At 40.1% G+C, this 18,700-nt stretch overlaps 1 protein-coding gene across 1 annotated transcript in view; it reads right to left on the bottom strand.

Annotated features, from left to right (window-relative positions):
- Positions 1 to 18,700, bottom strand: part of LOC139749312 (uncharacterized) — a 276,562-nt gene that overhangs the window by 238,985 nt on the left and 18,877 nt on the right. The window contains exons 3-5 of the mRNA XM_071663037.1: positions 17,706 to 17,816; positions 16,840 to 16,950; positions 11,058 to 11,208 (exon numbers count right to left, since the gene is read on the bottom strand). Coding sequence (XP_071519138.1) covers positions 11,058 to 11,208; positions 16,840 to 16,950; positions 17,706 to 17,816 — 373 coding nt within the window. The remainder of the gene's footprint in view (positions 1 to 11,057; positions 11,209 to 16,839; positions 16,951 to 17,705; positions 17,817 to 18,700) is intronic.

Genomic DNA, 18,700 nt, shown 5'->3' with positions numbered 1-18,700 from the left:
TTACATGGTTGCGAGACATAGGCAATAGATAAGGTTGTACGAAGAAGGGTGGATGTGTTGGAAATGAAATGTTTGAGGAGAACATGTGGTGTGAGGTTGTTTGATCGAGTAAGTAATGAAAGGGTAAGAGAGATGTGTGGAAAAAAATGTGTCTGGTTGAGAGAGCAGAAGAGGGTGTGTTCAAATGATATGGACATAGCGAGAGAATGAGTGAGGAAAGATTGACAAAGAGGATATGTGTGTCAGAGGTGGAGGGAACAAGGAGAAGTGGGAGACCAAACTGGAGGTGGAAGGATAGAGTGAAAAAGATTTAGAGTGATCGGGGCCAGAACATACATGAGAGTGACAGGCGTGCAAAGAATATAGCGAATTGGAATGATGTGGTATACCAGGGTCCATGTGCTGTCAATGGACTGAACCATGCCATGTGAAACATCTAGGGTACATCATGGAAAGGTTTGTAGGTCCTGGATGTAAGGGGATAGGGAGCTGTGGTTTCAGTGCATTACATATGACAGCTAGAGACTGTTATGTTTATGTATGTGTACATGAGTGGATGGGCCATTCCCCGTCTGTTTCCTGGCGCTACCTTGCTGATGCTGGAAACGGCGATCAGGAATAATAATAATAATAATAATAATAATAATAATAATAATAAACAAATGGGAACATCAGTGAAGAGGGATAATGGGGAGGTAATAACAAGAAATGGTGATGTGAGAAGATGGAGTGAGTACTTTGAAAGTTTACTGAATGTATTAGATGATAGAGTGGCAGATATAGGGTGTTTTGGTCAACGTGCTGTGCGAAGTAAGAGGGTTAGGGAGAATGATTTGGTGAACAGAGAAGAGGTAGTAAAAGCCTTGCAGAAGATGAAAGCCAGCAAGGCAGCGGGTTTGGATGGTATTGCAGTGGAATTTATTAAAAAAAGGGATGACTGTGATTGGTTGGTAAGGATATCTAATGTATGTATGGCTCATGGTGAGGTGCCTGAGGACTTGCAGAATGCATGCATAGTGCCATTGTACAAAGGTAAAAGAGATAAAGGTGAGTGTTCAAATTACTGAGGCATAAGTTTATTGAGTTTTTATCGAGGATGTAAGGCATGTGTACGTGTAAGAAGAGAGGAAAGTGATTGGTTCTCAGTGAATGTAGGTTTGCGGCAGGGGTGTGTGATGTCTCCATGGTTGTTTAATTTGTTTATGGATGGGGTTGTTAGGGAGGTAAATGCAAGAGTTTTGGAAAGAGGGGCAAGTATGAAGTCTGTTGGGGATGAGAGAGCTTGGGAAGTGAGTCAGTTGTTGTTCGCTGATGATACAGTGCTGGTGGCTGATTCATGTGAGAAACTGCAGAAGCTGGTGACTGAGTTTGGTAAAGTGTGTGGAAGAAGAAAGTTAAGAGTAAATGTGAATAAGAGCAAGGTTATTAGGTACAGTAGGGTTGAGGGTCAAGTCAATTGGGAGGTGAGTTTGAATGGAGAAAAACTGGAGGAAGTGAAGTGTTTTAGATATCTGGGAGTGGATCTGGCAGCGGATGGAACCATGGAAGTGGAAGTGGATCATAGGGTGGGGGAGGGGGCGAAAATTCTGGGGGCCTTGAAGAATGTGTGGAAGTCGAGAACATTATCTCGGAAAGCAAAAATGGGTATGTTTGAAGGAATAGTGGTTCCAACAATGTTGTATGGTTGCGAGGCGTGGGCTATGGATAGAGTTGTGCACAGGAGGATGGATGTGCTGGAAATGAGATGTTTGAGGACAATGTGTCGTGTGAGGTGGTTTGATCGAGTGAGTAACGTAAGGGTAAGAGAGATGTGTGGAAATAAAAAGAGTGTGGTTGAGAGAGCAGAAGAGGGTGTTTTGAAGTGGTTTGGGCACATGCAGAGGATGAGTGAGGAAAGATTGACCAAGAGGATATATGTGTCGGAGGTGGAGGGAGCAAGGAGAAGAGGGAGACCAAATTGGAGGTGGAAAGATGGAGTGAAAAAGATTTTGTGTGATCGGGGCCTGAACATGCAGGAGGGAGAAAGGAGGGCAAGGAATAGAGTGAATTGGAGCGATGTGGTATACCGGGGTTGACGTGCTGTCAGTGGATTGAATCAAGGCACGTGAAGCGTCTGGGGTAAACCATGGAAAGCTGTGTAGGTATGTATATTTGCGTGTGTGGACGTATGTATATACATGTGTATGGGGGGGGGTTGGGCCATTTCTTTCGTCTGTTTCCTTGCGCTACCTCGCAAACGCGGGAGACAGCGACAAAGTATATATAAAAAAAAAAAAAAGTTTATTGAGTACTCCTGGGAAATCATATGGGAGGGTATTGATTGAGAGGGTGAAGGTATGTACAGAGCATCAGATTGGGGAAGAGCAGTGTGGTTTCAGTACAGAGCATCAGATTGGGGAAGAGCAGTGTGGTTTCAGAAGTGGTAGAGGATGTGTGGATCAGGTGTTTGCTTTGAAGAATGTATGTGAGAAATACTTAGAAAAGCAAATGGATTTGTATGTAGCATTTATGGATCTGGAGAAGGCATATGATAGAGTTGATAGAGATGCTCTGTGGAAGGTATTATGAATATATGGTATGGGAGGCAAGTTGCTGGAACCAGTGAAAAGTTTTTATAGAGGATGTAAGTCATGTGCACGTGTAGGAGGAGAGTAACGTGATTGGTTCTCAGTGAATGTCGGTTTGTGGCAGGGTGCGTGATGTCTCCATGGTTGTTTAATTTGTTTATGGATGGGGTTGTTTGGGAGGTGAATGCAAAAAGTTTTGGAGAGAGGGGCAACTATGCAGTCGGCTGTAGATGCGAGGGCTTGAGAAGAGAGTCAGTTGTTGTTCGCTGATGATACAGCGCAGGTGGCTGATTCGGGTGAGAAACTGCAGAAGCTGGTGACTGAGTTTGGCAAAGTGTGTGAAAGAAGAAAGCTGAGAGTAAATGTGAATAAGAGCAAGGTTATTAGGTTTAGTAGGGTTCAGGGAGAAGTCAATTGGGAGGCAATCGGGAGGTAAGTTTGAACTGAGAAAACTGGAGGAAATGAAGTGTTTTAGATATCTGGGAGTGGATTTGGCAGTGGATGGAACAATGGAAGCGGAAGTGAGTTACGGGGTGGGGGAGGGGGCAAAAGTTCTGGAAGCGTTGAAAAATGTGGGGAGGGCGAGAACATTATCTCGGAAAGCAAAAATGGGTATGTTTGAAGGAATAGTGGTTCCAACAATGTTATATGGTTGCGAGGCATGGGCTATAGATAGGGTTGGGCAGAGGAGGGTGGATATGTTGGAAATGAGATGTTTGAGGATAATATGTGGTGTGAGGTGGTTTGATTGAGTAAGTAATGAAAGGGTAAGAGAGATGTGTGGTAATAAAAAGAGTGTGCTTGAGACAGCAGAAGAGAGCGTATTGAAATGGTTTGGTCACATGGAGAGAATGAGTGAGCAAAGATTGACAAAGAGGATATATGTGTCTGAGGTGGAGGGAACGAGAAGTGTGAAAACAAATTGAAGGTGGAAAGATGGAGTGAAAAAGATTTTGAGTGATCAGGACCTGAACATGCAGGAGGGTGAAAGGTATGCAAGGAATAGAGTGAATTGGAACAATATGGTATACCAGGGTCGACGTGCTGTCAGTGGATTGAACCAAGGAATGTGAAGCGTCTGGGGTAAACCATGGAGAGTTTTGTGGGGCTTGGATGTGGAAAGGGAGCTGTGGTTTTGGTGCATTATACAAGACTGCTAGAGACTAAGTGTGAACGAATATAGCCTTTGTAGTCTTTTCCTAGCGCTACTTCGCATGCTTGTGGGGGGAAGGGGGTGTCATTTCATGTGGTGGGGTGGTGACGGGAATGAATAAAGGCAGCAAGTATGAATTATGTAGATGTGTACAAAGAAGGGGGCCAGATGAGGCTATTTCCTCAAAGGCCTAGTCCTCTGTTCTTAACACTACCTCGCTAATGCAGGAATGGCGAATAGCTGGAAAGAAAAAAAAAAAAAGAAATATATATATGTATATATTGGAAATGTATTGACTTCTCCCTCAACCCTACTGTACCTAATAACCTTGCTCTTATTCACAGTTACTCTCAGCTTTCTTCTTTTACTCACTTTACCAAACTAAGTCACCAGCTTCTGCAGTTTCTCACCCGAATCAGCCACTAGCGCCATATCATCAGGAAACAATAACTGACTCACTTCCCAAGCCCTCTCAGCCACAAAAGATTGCATACTTGCCCCTCTCCCTAAAACTCTAGCATTCACCTCCCTAACAACCCATCCATAAACAAATTAAACAATAATGGAGACATCACGCATCCCTGCTGCAAACCGACATTCACTGAGAACTAATCACTCTCCTCTCTTCCTACTCGTACAAATGCCTTACATCCTCGATAAAAACTTTTCACTGCTTCTAACAACTTGCCTCCCACACTATACATTCTTAATACCTTCCACAGAGCATCTCTATCAACTCTATTATATGCCCTCTACAGATACATAAATGCTACATACAAATCCATCTGTTTTTCTAAGTATTTCTCACATGCAGTTTTCAAAGTAAACAACTGATCCACACATCCTCTACCACTTCTGAAACCACTCTGCTCTTCCCCAATCTGATGCTCTGTACATGCCTTCACCCTCCCAATCAATACCCTCTCATATAATTTCCCAGGAATACTCAACAAACTTATACCTCTGTAAGAGGAACAATCACCTTTATTCCTTTTGCCTTTGTACAATGGCACTATGCATGCATTCTGCCAATCCTCAGGCATTTCACCATGAGTCATCTTCTTTTTTCTTTCAAACTATTCGCCATTTCCCGCATCAGCGAGGTAGCGCCAAGAACAGAGGACTGAGCCCCTGAGGGACTACCCCCACCCGGCCCAATTCTCTGCTCCTTCCTTTGGAAAATTAAATACATAAATACATTAAATATCCTTACCAACCAGTCAACAACACAGTCACTCCCTTTCTTAATAAATTCCACTGCAATAACATCCAAACCTGCTGCATTGCCGGCTTTCATCTTCAGCAAAGCTTTCACTACCTCTTCTCTGTTTACCAAATCATTCTCAATGACCCTCTCATTCTGCACACCACCTCGACCAAAACACCCTATATCTGCCACTCTATCATCTAACATATTCAACAAACCTTCAAAATACTCACTCCATCTCCTTCTCACATCACCACTACTTGTTATTACCTCCCCATTTCCCCCCTTCAGTGATGTTCCCATTTGTTCTCTTGTCTTACGCACTTTATTTACCTCCTTTCAAAACATCTTTTTATTCTCCCGAAAATCTAATGATACTCTCTCACCCCAACTCTCATTTGCCCTCTTTTTCACCTCTTGCACCTTTCTCTTGACCTCCTGCCTCTTTCTTTTATACATCTCCCAGTCAAGTGCACTATTTCCATGCAAATATAGTCCAAATACCTCTCTCTTCTCTTTCATTAATAATCTTACTTCATCCCATCTCTCACTACCCTTTCTAATCTGCCTACCTCCCACGCTTTTCATGCCACAAGCATCTTTTGCGCAAGTCATCACTGCTTCCCTAAATACATCCCATTCCTCCCCCACTTCCCTTATGTCCTTTTCTCTCACCTTTTTTCATTCTGCACTCAGTCTCTCCTGGTACTTCCTCACACAAGTCTCCTTCCCAAGCTCACTTACTCTCACCACTCTCTTAACCCCAACATTCTCTCTTCTTTTCTGAAAACCTCTACAAATCTTCACCTTTGCCTCCACAAGATAATGATCAGACATCCCTCCAGTTACAACTCTCAGCACATCAACATCCAAAAGTCTCTCTTTCACGCGCCTATGAACACGTAATTCAATAACGCTCTCTGGCCATCTCTCCTACTTACATACGTATAATTACGTATATCTCTCTTTTTAAATCAGGTATTCCCAATCACCAGTCCTTTTTCAGAACACAAATCTACAAGCTCTTCACCATTTCCATTTACAACACTGAACACCCCATGTACACCAATCATTCTCTCAACTGCCACATTACTCACCTTTGCATTCAAATCACCCATCACTATAACCCGGTCTTGTGCATCAAAACTGCTAACACAATCACTCAGCTGCTCCCAAAACACTTGACAACACTTAATTCACACAATTCATTCTTCTCAACTCTACATATGTGAGCACTTTGTGCTAGCCCTGCCTTTTGACAAAATAGTAAGGGCAACAGATAAAAGTATTAGGTAGGAAAGTTAGACAGAAGTAGTTGGTAGGAGCATTAGCTGCAAGCAGCAGGTAAAAGTAGTAGGTTGGAATATTAGGCAGGAATAATAGGCAAACACATTAGGTATGAGCAGTTGTTAAGAAAATTAGGTGGGAGTCTCTAAAAACACTGCTAGAGTTGCCCTCTGCCAGTGGCCTGTTAGGGTGGGATGCCAAAGACTAAAATGCAGCACTGGTGTTCAACAGTAATGGAGACTCTTTTGCCATGGCCACTACCTTGAGGGAGTTCCCAAAGGAAACAAGTCAAAGATGTAGATGGACAGAAAATCCTATAGGACACAAGCAGAAAGCTAAAATGAACAAAGTCCAAAAAATAACAGCAAAACAGAGAAGGAAATATCACAGTGGCTGGAAAGAGATGGATGAAGACAGGTAATACCAAATAAGTTTATAACGTGAAAGACTTATGGTTCTACTCCAGCAAAAAGAAAGATGTAAGAGTCACTTGGACAGACAACCTGTTTGTTTCTCTACATAAATTTACAAAATTTGTTCTATCATGTTTAGTGCTCTCTTTGAGAATCTTACATGCTATCTTCTTAAACAAAAAGCAGTGGTCTATTTCACTGTTCCACCACTTTGGTTTAGTACTGGAAGATGACTTTAAGCTATGCCCTGGCATATTTTGGTTTTGGCCATTTGTAGGATATGAACTGCTTGCTAAATATATGTTTATCCATATACATAAAAACTATTCTTGATGTTTGCGTAAGGCGGATTGTCTGCTTTACTATTCTCCTAATGTGGGACTCTGGGGATAGGTTAGAGATGATGTTGACTCCCTTCTCACATACACAGTCCTGAAGCTTATTTCATGTCAGATAATAATCATACTGTAGCCTTCTTTAACTTTGTCGTACCCTCATTAATTTACATTTGCTTAGGTTGAATTTCATCAAACAAATTATAAGACCAACTTTGGAGTCTGTTTAGGTCCCCATATAAGTTGATGTAATCCTCTGTGCTTATCACTTCCCTCATGCCTTTGAAACATCTTTAAACAATTTAAGTAGGAGTCCATACCTTCAAGTAAGTCATTCACAGTGATCAAAAAGAACAATCCCAAACCAGAACCCTGGGGCACTCCAACTGTGATCACCCATTTGGAGAGGGCTCCTGTGACGTAATCTTTGTACCCTTCCACTATGATAATCTTCTATAATCATGGAAGTTCCCTTTAATCCCTGCCCAGTACTCTAGCTCCTTCATCAGCTTTCCAAGCAGTACTGTGTCAAATGCCTTCTGGCAGTTGCGATATACATAATCTACCCAGCCTTCCCTTTTGTCCACAACAGAGCTCACTCTCTCACAGAAATCTATGAAGTTCATTACACATGACCTCCTTTCCCTAAAACTGTGTTGCCTCTCACTTGGGTAATTTCTCCTTTATAAACAGTCATCCCTTTCCTTTATAATGAATTTTTCCAGTACCTTACAGGCCATACTCATCAAGGAGACTGGTCTGTACTTCAAACCCTCTTCCTAGTCTCCTTTCTTACAGATGGGTTCAATGCTTTCTCTTTTCAACTCCCTCAGCACTTCACAGTTCTGCCATGACATCTTGAATAATGATCACTTGTACCAAACCTTTCTCTATCTGTAGCCAGAATTTAGAAAAGGCTAAATCTAATACATTCATGTTACAAGCAAATTTCTCAGTGACCTGTATTACAGCACAATCAATTTTAAGTAGAGTCCATGTCTCAAGCTACTAGAGAGGAATTCTTCTCACTCTGATACTAGCATGTCAAAACAAATTTCTGCAAAAAGTCATTAAGACTTTCAACACCTCTAATGTTCGTGCAAGAGGCCTTTAAATCAAATCTATTGTTATATTCTTACCAAGCTTATTTTCAATATAGTAAACCCCAGTTCTAACTCTCTTCAATGTACCAGAGCTCAGCTTTTAAAGAAGCTTCTGGGCCACATCAGATTACGTTCAGGATCTAATGAACCTGTCTACAGAAATCCATTACATTACAAATTAGTCCAGTGAGTTAAGGACCCATGGAACTGAGTCTGGAATACAACAGGATAGTCCTTTAGTACCTGACCTCAGTCCAGGAAGCTGGGTGTAAAGACGTGTCACATCACCTCAGTGCACTTTTTCTTCATTTTACTAACACAAAATATTCTTACTTCACAATGACTTACAATAACATATTGGTGCAATATCATCTTCTGTATATCTACATCAACAAAGATAATTCAAGTACAACTTTCAAGATGAAACAAGAAAAAGCTTGTTCACTGCCCTCCAATGCGTGAAAAGCACCTGCTTGGTCAACACATAATCAAACTAGGTGCTCAAAGATTTACACACTGCATTTTTTCTTAACAATGGTGAACAGTGCCATGTTAGCTAAGAGATCCATGAAACATAAGCATCAAAAACATAGGGAAAGCAGCTTTTATCCTATAGAAATGCCGTTTCTGACTGAGGTGATTCAAGTGACTCCTGGTGAGCCTGGAGCTAATTTCCATCAGAGTAGTCTTTACTACTACCTGAGCACCTCCAGCCTTGAAGGAATAGGGTAGGTTTCCGTTACAATTGTTGAACTTTCATTAACTGATGTTTCAGTTAAAATTCAGATGTAATGGAATTTGGCTTCTAAAGAAACAACCCAGATCTTACAGTTCGAACAGGGGTTTACTGAAATTAAAAGTGTAAAAATCTGTATGTAGTATCTACAGTACGAGTCTAATTATCGTTCTGTAAATAATTAGAGATAGTATACATAGCAATTGGTAGTCCTAAAGTAAATATAACTTGATGATCATAACGACATCCAAAGCTTAACGATGAAGAAATCTCTTTGTAGTATTTATGATATAATATTGGCCCTTAACCATTTACCCTGTCTTCAGATACTGTCTGCTCAGTATACATGATTTTGAGACCATGAACTTAAACCCAATCCTTGAAATTAATACTAAAACAGGCACAGAACATTGTATTGAGTATCTGTGATACAAGTTTGGTTCATCTCCATTTACCCAATCATGAGATGTGATGTCAACAAGTATTTAAACATATTCCAGAATAAGACCTTGTGACCTTAACCCGATAACCCATCAAAAACATAATCACATGCACAACTTTATGTGCTACATCTGTGTTAAAATTCTGATCCATATACAACAAACCAAGTACTGAAATATTTATATTTTTATTTTGCTTTGTTGCTCTCTCCCGCATTTGCGAGGTAGTGCAAGGAAACAGACAAAAGAAATGGCCCAACCCACCCCCATACACATGTATATACATTATATACATACACGTCCACACATGCAAATATACATACCTATACATCTCAATGTACACATATATGTACACACACAGACATACACATATATACACATGTACATACTTCATACTGTCTGCCTTTATTCATTCCCATCGCCACCTCGCCACACATGGAATAACATCCCCCTCCCCCCTCATGTGTGCGAGGTAGCACTAGGAAAAGACAACAAAGGCCCCATTCGTTCACACTCAGTCTCTAGCTGTCATGTAATAATGCCCTAAACCACAGCTCCCTTTCCACATCCAGGCCCCACACAGCTTTCCATGGTTTACCCCAGACGCTTCACATGCCCTGATTCAATCCATTGACAGCACGTCGACCCCAGTATACCACACCAATCCAATTCACTCTATTCCTTGCCCACCTTTCACCCTCCTGCATGTTCAGGCCCTGATCACTCAAAATCTTTTTCACTCCATCTTTCCACCTCCAATTTGGTCTCCCACTCCTCCTCGTTCCCTCCACCTCCGACACATATATCCTCTTGGTCAATCTTTCCTCACTCATTCTCTCCATGTGCCCAAACCATTTCAAAACACCCTCTTCTGCTCTCTCAACCACGCTCTTTTTATTTCCACACATCTCTCTTACCCTTACATTACTTACTTAATCAAACCACCTCACACCACATATTGTCCTCAAACATCTCATTTCCAGCACATCCACCCTCCTGTGCACAACTCTATCCATAGCCCACGCCTCGCAACCATACAACATTGTTGGAACCACTATTCCTTCAAACATACCCATTTTTGCTTTCTGAGATAATGTTTTCAACTTCCACACATTCTTCAAGGCTCCCAGGATTTTCACTCCCTCCCCCACCCCATGATTCACTTCCGCTTCCATGGTTCCATCCGCTGCCAGATCCACTCCCAGATATCTAAAACACTTTACTTCCTCAAGTTTTTCTCCATTCAAACTTACCTCCCAATTGACTTGACCCTCAACCCTACTGTATTGAAATATGCTTAAAATATTGGGACACATGGACAAACAGATTGACAGCCAGATGGATGCTCACACGCGCAGGAAAGGTGAAACCAACAAGCCCCACTGCCTTGCAACAAAGGCATAATACAACTTTCATCTAATCATCAACAAATAAAAGAAATCAAAAATAATCCCACTTTTTTACATAAATTAACTCTACTTCTCACACCAATATTATTGCTACTGATTATATCAAACTTTCAATTATAAATATGCTTACATCATGTTACCCCTCATAAAAATCTCCTTACCTAAATTCCTTAACCTTAAATAAACCAATGAATCATCTAACAATGCTCTTTTTTGAAACTCTTTATTGCAACTGGTTAAAATATCTTTATGAGCATATTGTTAAAACTGAAAATAAATAAAAAAAAAATAGATTTTCTATATTTCATTAAAGAAAAATTTTCTCTTCCTTTATCCATGTCTTAAGCTCAATTGGTACATGTATATGAGCCAGAAGAGGCTCTAAACAGGTTCAAGCAAAGTTTCACCTTTGTTCCTTAAGCTCCTTTTCTTCCTGAACTTGTTTTTGTAAGCGAAGTGTTTCCTCAGCCATAACATTAGCTGCTTCTAATTTCTTCTCCTCTTCATGCATCTCAGCAGTTACCAGACCCATAGGAGAAGTAGGTGTATCATTCTCTCCTACAAAACAAGAGTGATATGAATGAGATGTAATGAGCAAAACATAGCTTTAAATTTACTGCTCAGACATCAATTTTCCTTGAAACCTATGAATACCCCCAAATTGTTTTGTTTCTTTCTTTCCTCTTGTTCCAGGAGATGGAGGAGAAAAAAATACCACTCATGTATCAACTGGGCATTGTAAAAGGTAACTTCACCTTAAGCTTATTTGTACAGGTTACCATAAAAGAACCTTAGCAGTACTTGTACAGGTTCCCTCTTCCTGTCATCATTTCAATTTGAAGACATGCTTTACTGGTATGTAGAAGTGCCTTATATCATAAACAACACGAATTAGCACCAGGAAAAAATCCTAACATCTCATTTACAAATATAAAACAATGGGGGAAGGAACAACCTTGGCAAATGCCCCACATCAATTAGTGCCTACTTCGATATTCTTTGGGGGTACTAATCATCATGATTATTTAATGGATGTTACATGGTCAGCATTGGAAAAAGTTCTTTCTGTGTCAGTAATGCATTGGTGTTGGCAAAGAACAGATGAAGCTGTATGAGTTAGCAAGTCAACATACATGTGATAAGCTTAGCTTACTTGGCATGCCAAATCCACATGTATGTAAAGCAACAAAAATCAATAATTTACCAGATCTTTACTCTTTCTTTTTTCTAATCTGACTTTTCTGATTAAATGATAAGACTTACAATACATCTTTGAATTTCAAGATAAACATTAGTACTGGGGACCCCCTACACATACAAAGTTCTGTCCTTTAGGGGTTAAAGGAGACGGAGATGGGGGCTAGAGGTCACATGCAGTATCAATTTACTAAGAATAGAGATAGGAGAAGCCAAGCTAGGATTTTTCCTTGAGGGCTTAATTGCCTGTTCCTGATGCTACAGTATCTTGCTAAGTAGGAAAAGTTGAATAAGGATAAAAATCATATAAGTATATAAGGAGAAAAGAATAGCTTATCAGCTTATCACTGCAAAAATCTGTCAAAATATCTGTTTTTGCCTGAGTCAAAAATCTGATCTTCATCAACAAGCTCTTCTGAATCAAGCATACACAAAAAAATCAGTTTTCTTGATCTTTCTTTCTTTCAAACTATTCGCCATTTCCCGCATTAGCGAGGTAGCGTTAAGAACAGAGGACTGGGCCTTTGAGGGAAATTCATGGGGCTATGTTACCTAAAATATAGTCAATTTGTCATATCAACAGAGGGTACGTATGGTATAAGTTTGAAATCATCACGTACTGTCCTTGACTTACCTTGCTAACATATTCAAAGATAAACACAAGGGTTGATGACATAATGTTATGCAAACAGTATATATAAGAGTTAATGGGTGGCCACACATATAAACAGAATCACTCAACAACAGGTCTCTTCTTGCATGAATAAGGCATCTATTTTTCAAGCTATGTAGAATTCAAGTAATCAATGAATGAGTAGATGGGTAGACAATGGAAAAGTACTAAACTCTGACAGGCTTCTTTCTGGCCTTAATGCCAGCCAGTGCTGAAGTATATGGTAAAGAAATGTGATTTAGACATGAGGTTGAAAATGAGGTTACTTTTTGCCTCAAGAGGAAGCAACAATTAGATTTCAACAGGATTGATTCTGGCCTTCAATGCAAGCCATTTATGAAGTTTGTTGACGACATGTTATGCATCAAAAGGTGCGTTTCTTACAAAACAAACAAAAGCAATAAATAAGAAATTACTTTCTGGCTCCAAAAGGAAGCAAATGTTTGAAGATTAGTTGTCATGTAGAGGAGAAAGTATAAAAAGAAAAAAGTTAACAGCAGAAACAGACTGTCACATACAGAGAATAAATAAACAGCAAAGAAACAGTCACAATAAAAGAATAACGATAACAGCAGTCACACAAAAAGACCAAAGTTAACAGCAAAGAAAGAGTGTTGCAGCAGAGTCCACCATACCAAAGTCCATATAAACAAAGTCCAACTCTGGTGGGTTAAAACCACATCAAAGTTGAGAGTAAATGTGAATAAGAGCAAAGTTATTAGGATCAGTAGGGTTGAGGGATAAGTTAATTGGGAGGTAAGTTTGAATGGTGATGTGATGTGAGAAGGAGATGGAGTGAGTATTTTGAAGGTTTGTTGAATGTGTTTGATGACAGAGTGGCAGATATAGGGTGTCTTGGTCGAGGTGGTGTGCAAAGTGAGAGGGTTGGGGAAAATGATTTAGTAAACAGAGAAGAGGTAGTAAAAGCTTTGCGGAAGATGAAAGCCGGCAAGGCAGCAGGTTTGGATGGTATTGCAGTGGAATTTATTAAAAAAGGGGGTGACTGTATTGTTGACTGGTTGGTAAGGTTATTTAATGTATATATGACTCATGGTGAGGTGCCTGAGGATTGGCAGAATGCTAGCATAATGCCATTGTACAAAGGCAAAGGGGATAAGAGTGAGTGCTCAAACTACAGAGGTATAAGTTTGTTGAGTATTCCTGATAAATTATATGGGAGGGTATTGACTGAGAGGGTGAAGGCATGTACAGAGCATCAGATTGGGGAAGAGCAGTGTGGTTTCAGAAGTGGTAGAGGATGTGTGAATCTGGTGACTGCTTTGAAGAATGTATGTGAGAAATACTTAGAAAAGCAAATGGATTTGTATGTAGCATTTATGGATCTGGAGAAGGCATATGATAGAGCTGATAGAGATGCTCTGTGGAAGGTATTAAGAATATATGGTGTGGGTGGCAAGTTGTTAGAAGCAGTGAAAAGTTTTTATCAAGGATGTAAGGCATGTGTACGTGTAGGAAGAGAGGAAAGTGATTGGTTCTCAGTGAATGTAGGTTTGTGGCAGGGGTGTGTGATGTCTCCATGGTTGTTTAATTTGTTTATGGATGGGGTTGTTAGGGAGGTGAATGCAAGAGTTTTGGAAAGAGGGGCAAGTATGAAGTCTGTTGTGGATGAAAAAGCTTGGGAAGTGAGTCAGTTGTTGTTCGCTGGTGATACAGCGCTGGTGGCTGATTCATGTGAGAAACTGCAGAACCTGGTGACTGAGTTTGGTAAAGTATGTGAAAGAAGAAAGTTAAGAGTAGATGTGAATAAGAGCAAGGTTATTAGGTACAGTAGGGTTGAGGGTCAAGTCAATTGGGAGGTAAGTTTGAATGGAGAAAAACTGGAGGAAGTTAAGTGTTTTAGATATCTGGGAGTGGATCTGGCAGCGGATGGAACCATGGAAGCGGAAGTGAACCATAGGGTGGGGGAGGGGGCGAAAATCCTGGGAGCCTTGAAGAATGTGTGGAAGTCAAGAACATTATCTCGGAAAGCAAAAATGGGTATGTTTGAAGGAATAGTGGTTCCAACAATGTTGTATGGTTGCAAGGCGTGGGCTATGGATAGAGTTGTGCGCAGGAGGGTGGATGTGCTGGAAATGAGATGTTTAAGGACAATGTGTGGTGTGAGGTGGTTTGATCGAGTAAGTAATGCAAGGGTAAGAGAGATGTGTGGAAATAAAAAGAGCATGGTTGAGAGAGCAGAAGAGGGTGTTTTGAAATGGTTTGGGCACATGGAGAGAATGAGTGAGGAAAGATTGACCAAGAGGATATATGTGTCGGAGGTGGAGGTAAAGAGGAGAAGTGGGAGACCAAATTGGAGGTGGAAAGATGGAGTGAAAAAGATTTTGAGTGATCAGGGCCTGAACATGCAAGAGGGTGAAAGGCGGGCAAGGAATAGAGTGAATTGGATCGATGTGGTATACCGGGGTTGACGTGCTGTCAGTGGATTGAATCAGGGCGTGTGAAGCGTCTGGGGTAAACCATGGAAAGCTGTGTGGGGCCTGGATGTGGAAAGGGAGCTGTGGTTTCAGGCATTATTGCATGACAGCTAGAGACTGAGTGTGAACGAATGAGGCCTTTGTTGTCTTTTCCTAGCGCTACCCCGCACACATGATGGGGGGGGGGATGGTATTCCATGTGTGGCGAGGTGGTGATGGGCATGAATAAAGGCAGACAGTGTGAATTGTGTGCATGGGTATATATGTATGTGTCTGTGTGTGTATATATATATATGTGTACATTGAGATGTATAGGTATGTATATTTGTGTGTGTGGACGTGTGTGTACATGCATGTGTATGGGGGTGGGTTGGGCCATTTCTTTTGTCTGTTTCCTTGCACTACCTCGCAAACACGGGAGACAGCGACAAAGCAAAATAAAAAAAAAAGTTTGAATGGAGGAAAAAAGGAAGTGAAGTGAAGTGTTTTAGATATCTGGGAGTGGACTTAGCAGCAGGTGGAACCATGGAAGCAGAAATAAGTTACAGGGTGGGGGAGGGAGCAAAGGTTCTGGGAACGTTGAATAATGTGCAGAAGGCAAGAAAGTAACCTCGGGGAGCAAAAATGGGTATGTTTGGAGGAACAGTGATTCCAACAATGTTATATGCTTGCAAGGCATGGGCTATAGATAGGGTGGTGCAGAGGAGGGTGGATGTGTAGGAAATGAAATGTTTGAGGGCAATGTGTGGTGCGAGGTGGTTTCATCGAGTAAGTAATGAAAGGGTAAGAAAGATGTGTGGTAATTAAAAAAGTGTGTAGTTGAGAAAGCAGAAGAGGGTTTGTTGAAATGGTTTGGACACATGGAGAATGAGTGAGGAAAGATTGACAAAAAGGATATATGTGTCAATGAGTGAGGAAAGATTGACAAAAAGGATATATGTGTCAGAGGTGGAGGGAACGAGGAGAAGCAGGAGACCAAATTGGAGGTGGAAGGAAAGAGTGAAAAAGATTATGAGTGATCAGGGCCTGAACATACAGGAAGGTGAAAGGCGTGCAAGGAATGGAGTGAATTGGAATGATGTGGTATACCAGGGTCAACATGCAGTCAATGGATTGAACCAGGGCATGTGAAGAGCCTGGGGTAAACCATGGAAAGGTCTGTGGGGCCTGGATACGGAGCTGTGGTTTCGGTGCATTACACAGGACAGCTAGAGACTGAATGTAAAAGAATGTGGCCTTTTTTTGTCTTTTCCTGAAGCTACCTTACTGAAAAGGGACAGGAGGGGTTGACATTTCCTGTGTGGCAGGTAGTGAAGGGAATGGATGAAGGCAAGCATGTATGAATATGTACATGTGTATATATGTACGTGTCTGAGTATGTATGTATATATCCTCACTTCCATACCATGATGTCATAGGCCTGGGCAGGTTACTAAATTGTCACTGAGTTCCTATGTATGAACATCTACCAGCCTGATATACTTCATAATGGTCAAAGGAGGTGTAACCTCATAGATATTTCACCTGAGGGTGTAAAACAGTGTTTTAGCTCACCATTATGCCCATGCTCTGCTGAGTATGTGAAAATTGTATCTGGCATTACAACTTACTTTAAATTTACTCTTCAATGCAAGACCACTAAAGCTGTGATTCTTCTACTCTCATATCATTTAAATATACTCCATTCTAATGGGCAATAGTTTATAAAATCAAACCATAAAGTATATTAATCTACTCCTGCAATGACAATCAGCACAATAGCAAAATAGCTGACCCTAAATGGGCTAAAAATCCATTCTTGTGCTTCATTCTTCAAAAATTTTATAACCTAAGCATTTCACCACACTCTTCAGTATCATGCTGCAGATGGGTTAATATTCATACCTTCAAATTCAGAAAAACATGAGTAAGATTCTCCATTTTCCTCAGACAAATCAGAAGTCTCTGGGCTCAATAAAGGGTGGGAACCGTTCTTATGCAATCCTCCTGAGGTTTCTGAAAATTGTGAGAACAGTAAGGAGTTAGCTGACATATCAAAAACATGTTTTAGTGAGTTAATAATCATCAAGATTTTCATGATGATTTTTACAGAAAGAAAAGATCTGTGGGAATGTGTTAATGTACATGAAAAAATGATGTAGTACTATATCTAAAAGTATTAAATTAACAACAGTGTGGCAACAAAAAAAACAAAATCAATGAATATACATCACATCTGTGTAGATCTCAACCTAACATCACTTGTCTTAAAAAGCAGCTGGATGACCTTTAAAGAGAAGCTTAACTACAACAACAATAACACAGTGCACTATCAATTCTTGAGTCCTTAGTTCAAGCAAAAATTAGTAAGCATTACCAGTCATGTGTGCACAAAATCTCTATCAAACCTTACTCCCTTGAAGAATGCCATCCAAACAACTACAAGGATGTTTACAAGGCTCTGCTAAATATGTGAAAATTACATCTGGCATTTTAGCTTACTCAAAACTTACTCTTCAATGCAAGACAACTAAAGCTGTGATTCTACTATTCTCATATCATCATTTAAATATACTCCATTCTAATGGGCAACAGTTTATAAAATCAAACCATAAAGTATATTAATCTATTCCTGCAATGACAATCAGCAAAACGGCTGACTCTAAATGGGATTAAAACCTAGTCTTGTGCTTCATTCTTCAAAAATTTTATCACCTAAGCATTCCGCCACACTCTTCAGTATCATACTACAGATGGGTTAATATTCATACCTTCAAATTCAGATAAACATGAGTATGATTCTCCATTTTCCTCAGACAAATCAGAAGTCTCTGGGCTCAATAAAGGGTGGGAACCATTCTTCTGCAATCCTCTTGAGGTTTCTGAAAATTGTGAAAAGAGTAAGGAGTTAGTTGCCTTATCAAAAACATGATTTAGTGAGTTAATGATTATCAAGAGTTTTCATGATGATTTTTACGCAAAGAAAAGATTTGCGGAAATGGGTTAATGCACATGAAGAAATGATAATGTAGTACTATACCTAAAAGTACTAAACTAACAATAGTATGGTAATAAAGAGATAAAATCAATAGAATATACATAACATTTGTGTAGATCTCAACTTATCACCTGTCTCAAAAAGGAGCTGGATGACCTTTAAAGAGAAGCCAAACTACAACAACAATAATAGGTTGCAATATCAATTCTTGAGTCACAAGTTCAAGCAAGAATTTGTAAGCATTACCTGTCAAGTATGCACATAATCACTATCAAACCTTACTACCTTGAAGAATGCCATCCAAATGACTACAAGGATGTACCACTAACACTTGAGATGTCTGCAGTGGAGCATATTTATTGGTAGTATAATACAAACAGATTGAAATATTGTTTGGAAGATATGTTAAAATAGCTGTATAAAGTTAGGTTAAATTCCAGGTTAAACCTTTTCATTGCTAACATAATTTTATTCTTTTTCGTACATATTTGCCATTTTCTGTGTTAGCTAGATAGCGTCAAGAACAGGTGACAGCTGGGGATCACCTTGGCAACTAAATACTTTATCCTCTCCATTCTTTAGTTCTTTTTCAAGTAGGGTGACCAAAACAGAACAAAATCAAGATGGGAACATACCAGTGAAAGATAAAGAGCAAGGATGATTTCCCCAGACATAAATTCAAAGACCATACCAATGAATCCAAGAATTTTGTTCATCAAAGACCATACCAATGAATCCAAGAATTTTGTTCACTCTTTTTACTGCTAT

This window comes from Panulirus ornatus, chromosome 7, assembly GCF_036320965.1.
Source record: "Panulirus ornatus isolate Po-2019 chromosome 7, ASM3632096v1, whole genome shotgun sequence".
NCBI lineage: Eukaryota > Metazoa > Arthropoda > Malacostraca > Decapoda > Palinuridae > Panulirus > Panulirus ornatus.
This window is presented reverse-complemented; position numbering and strand designations above follow the sequence as displayed.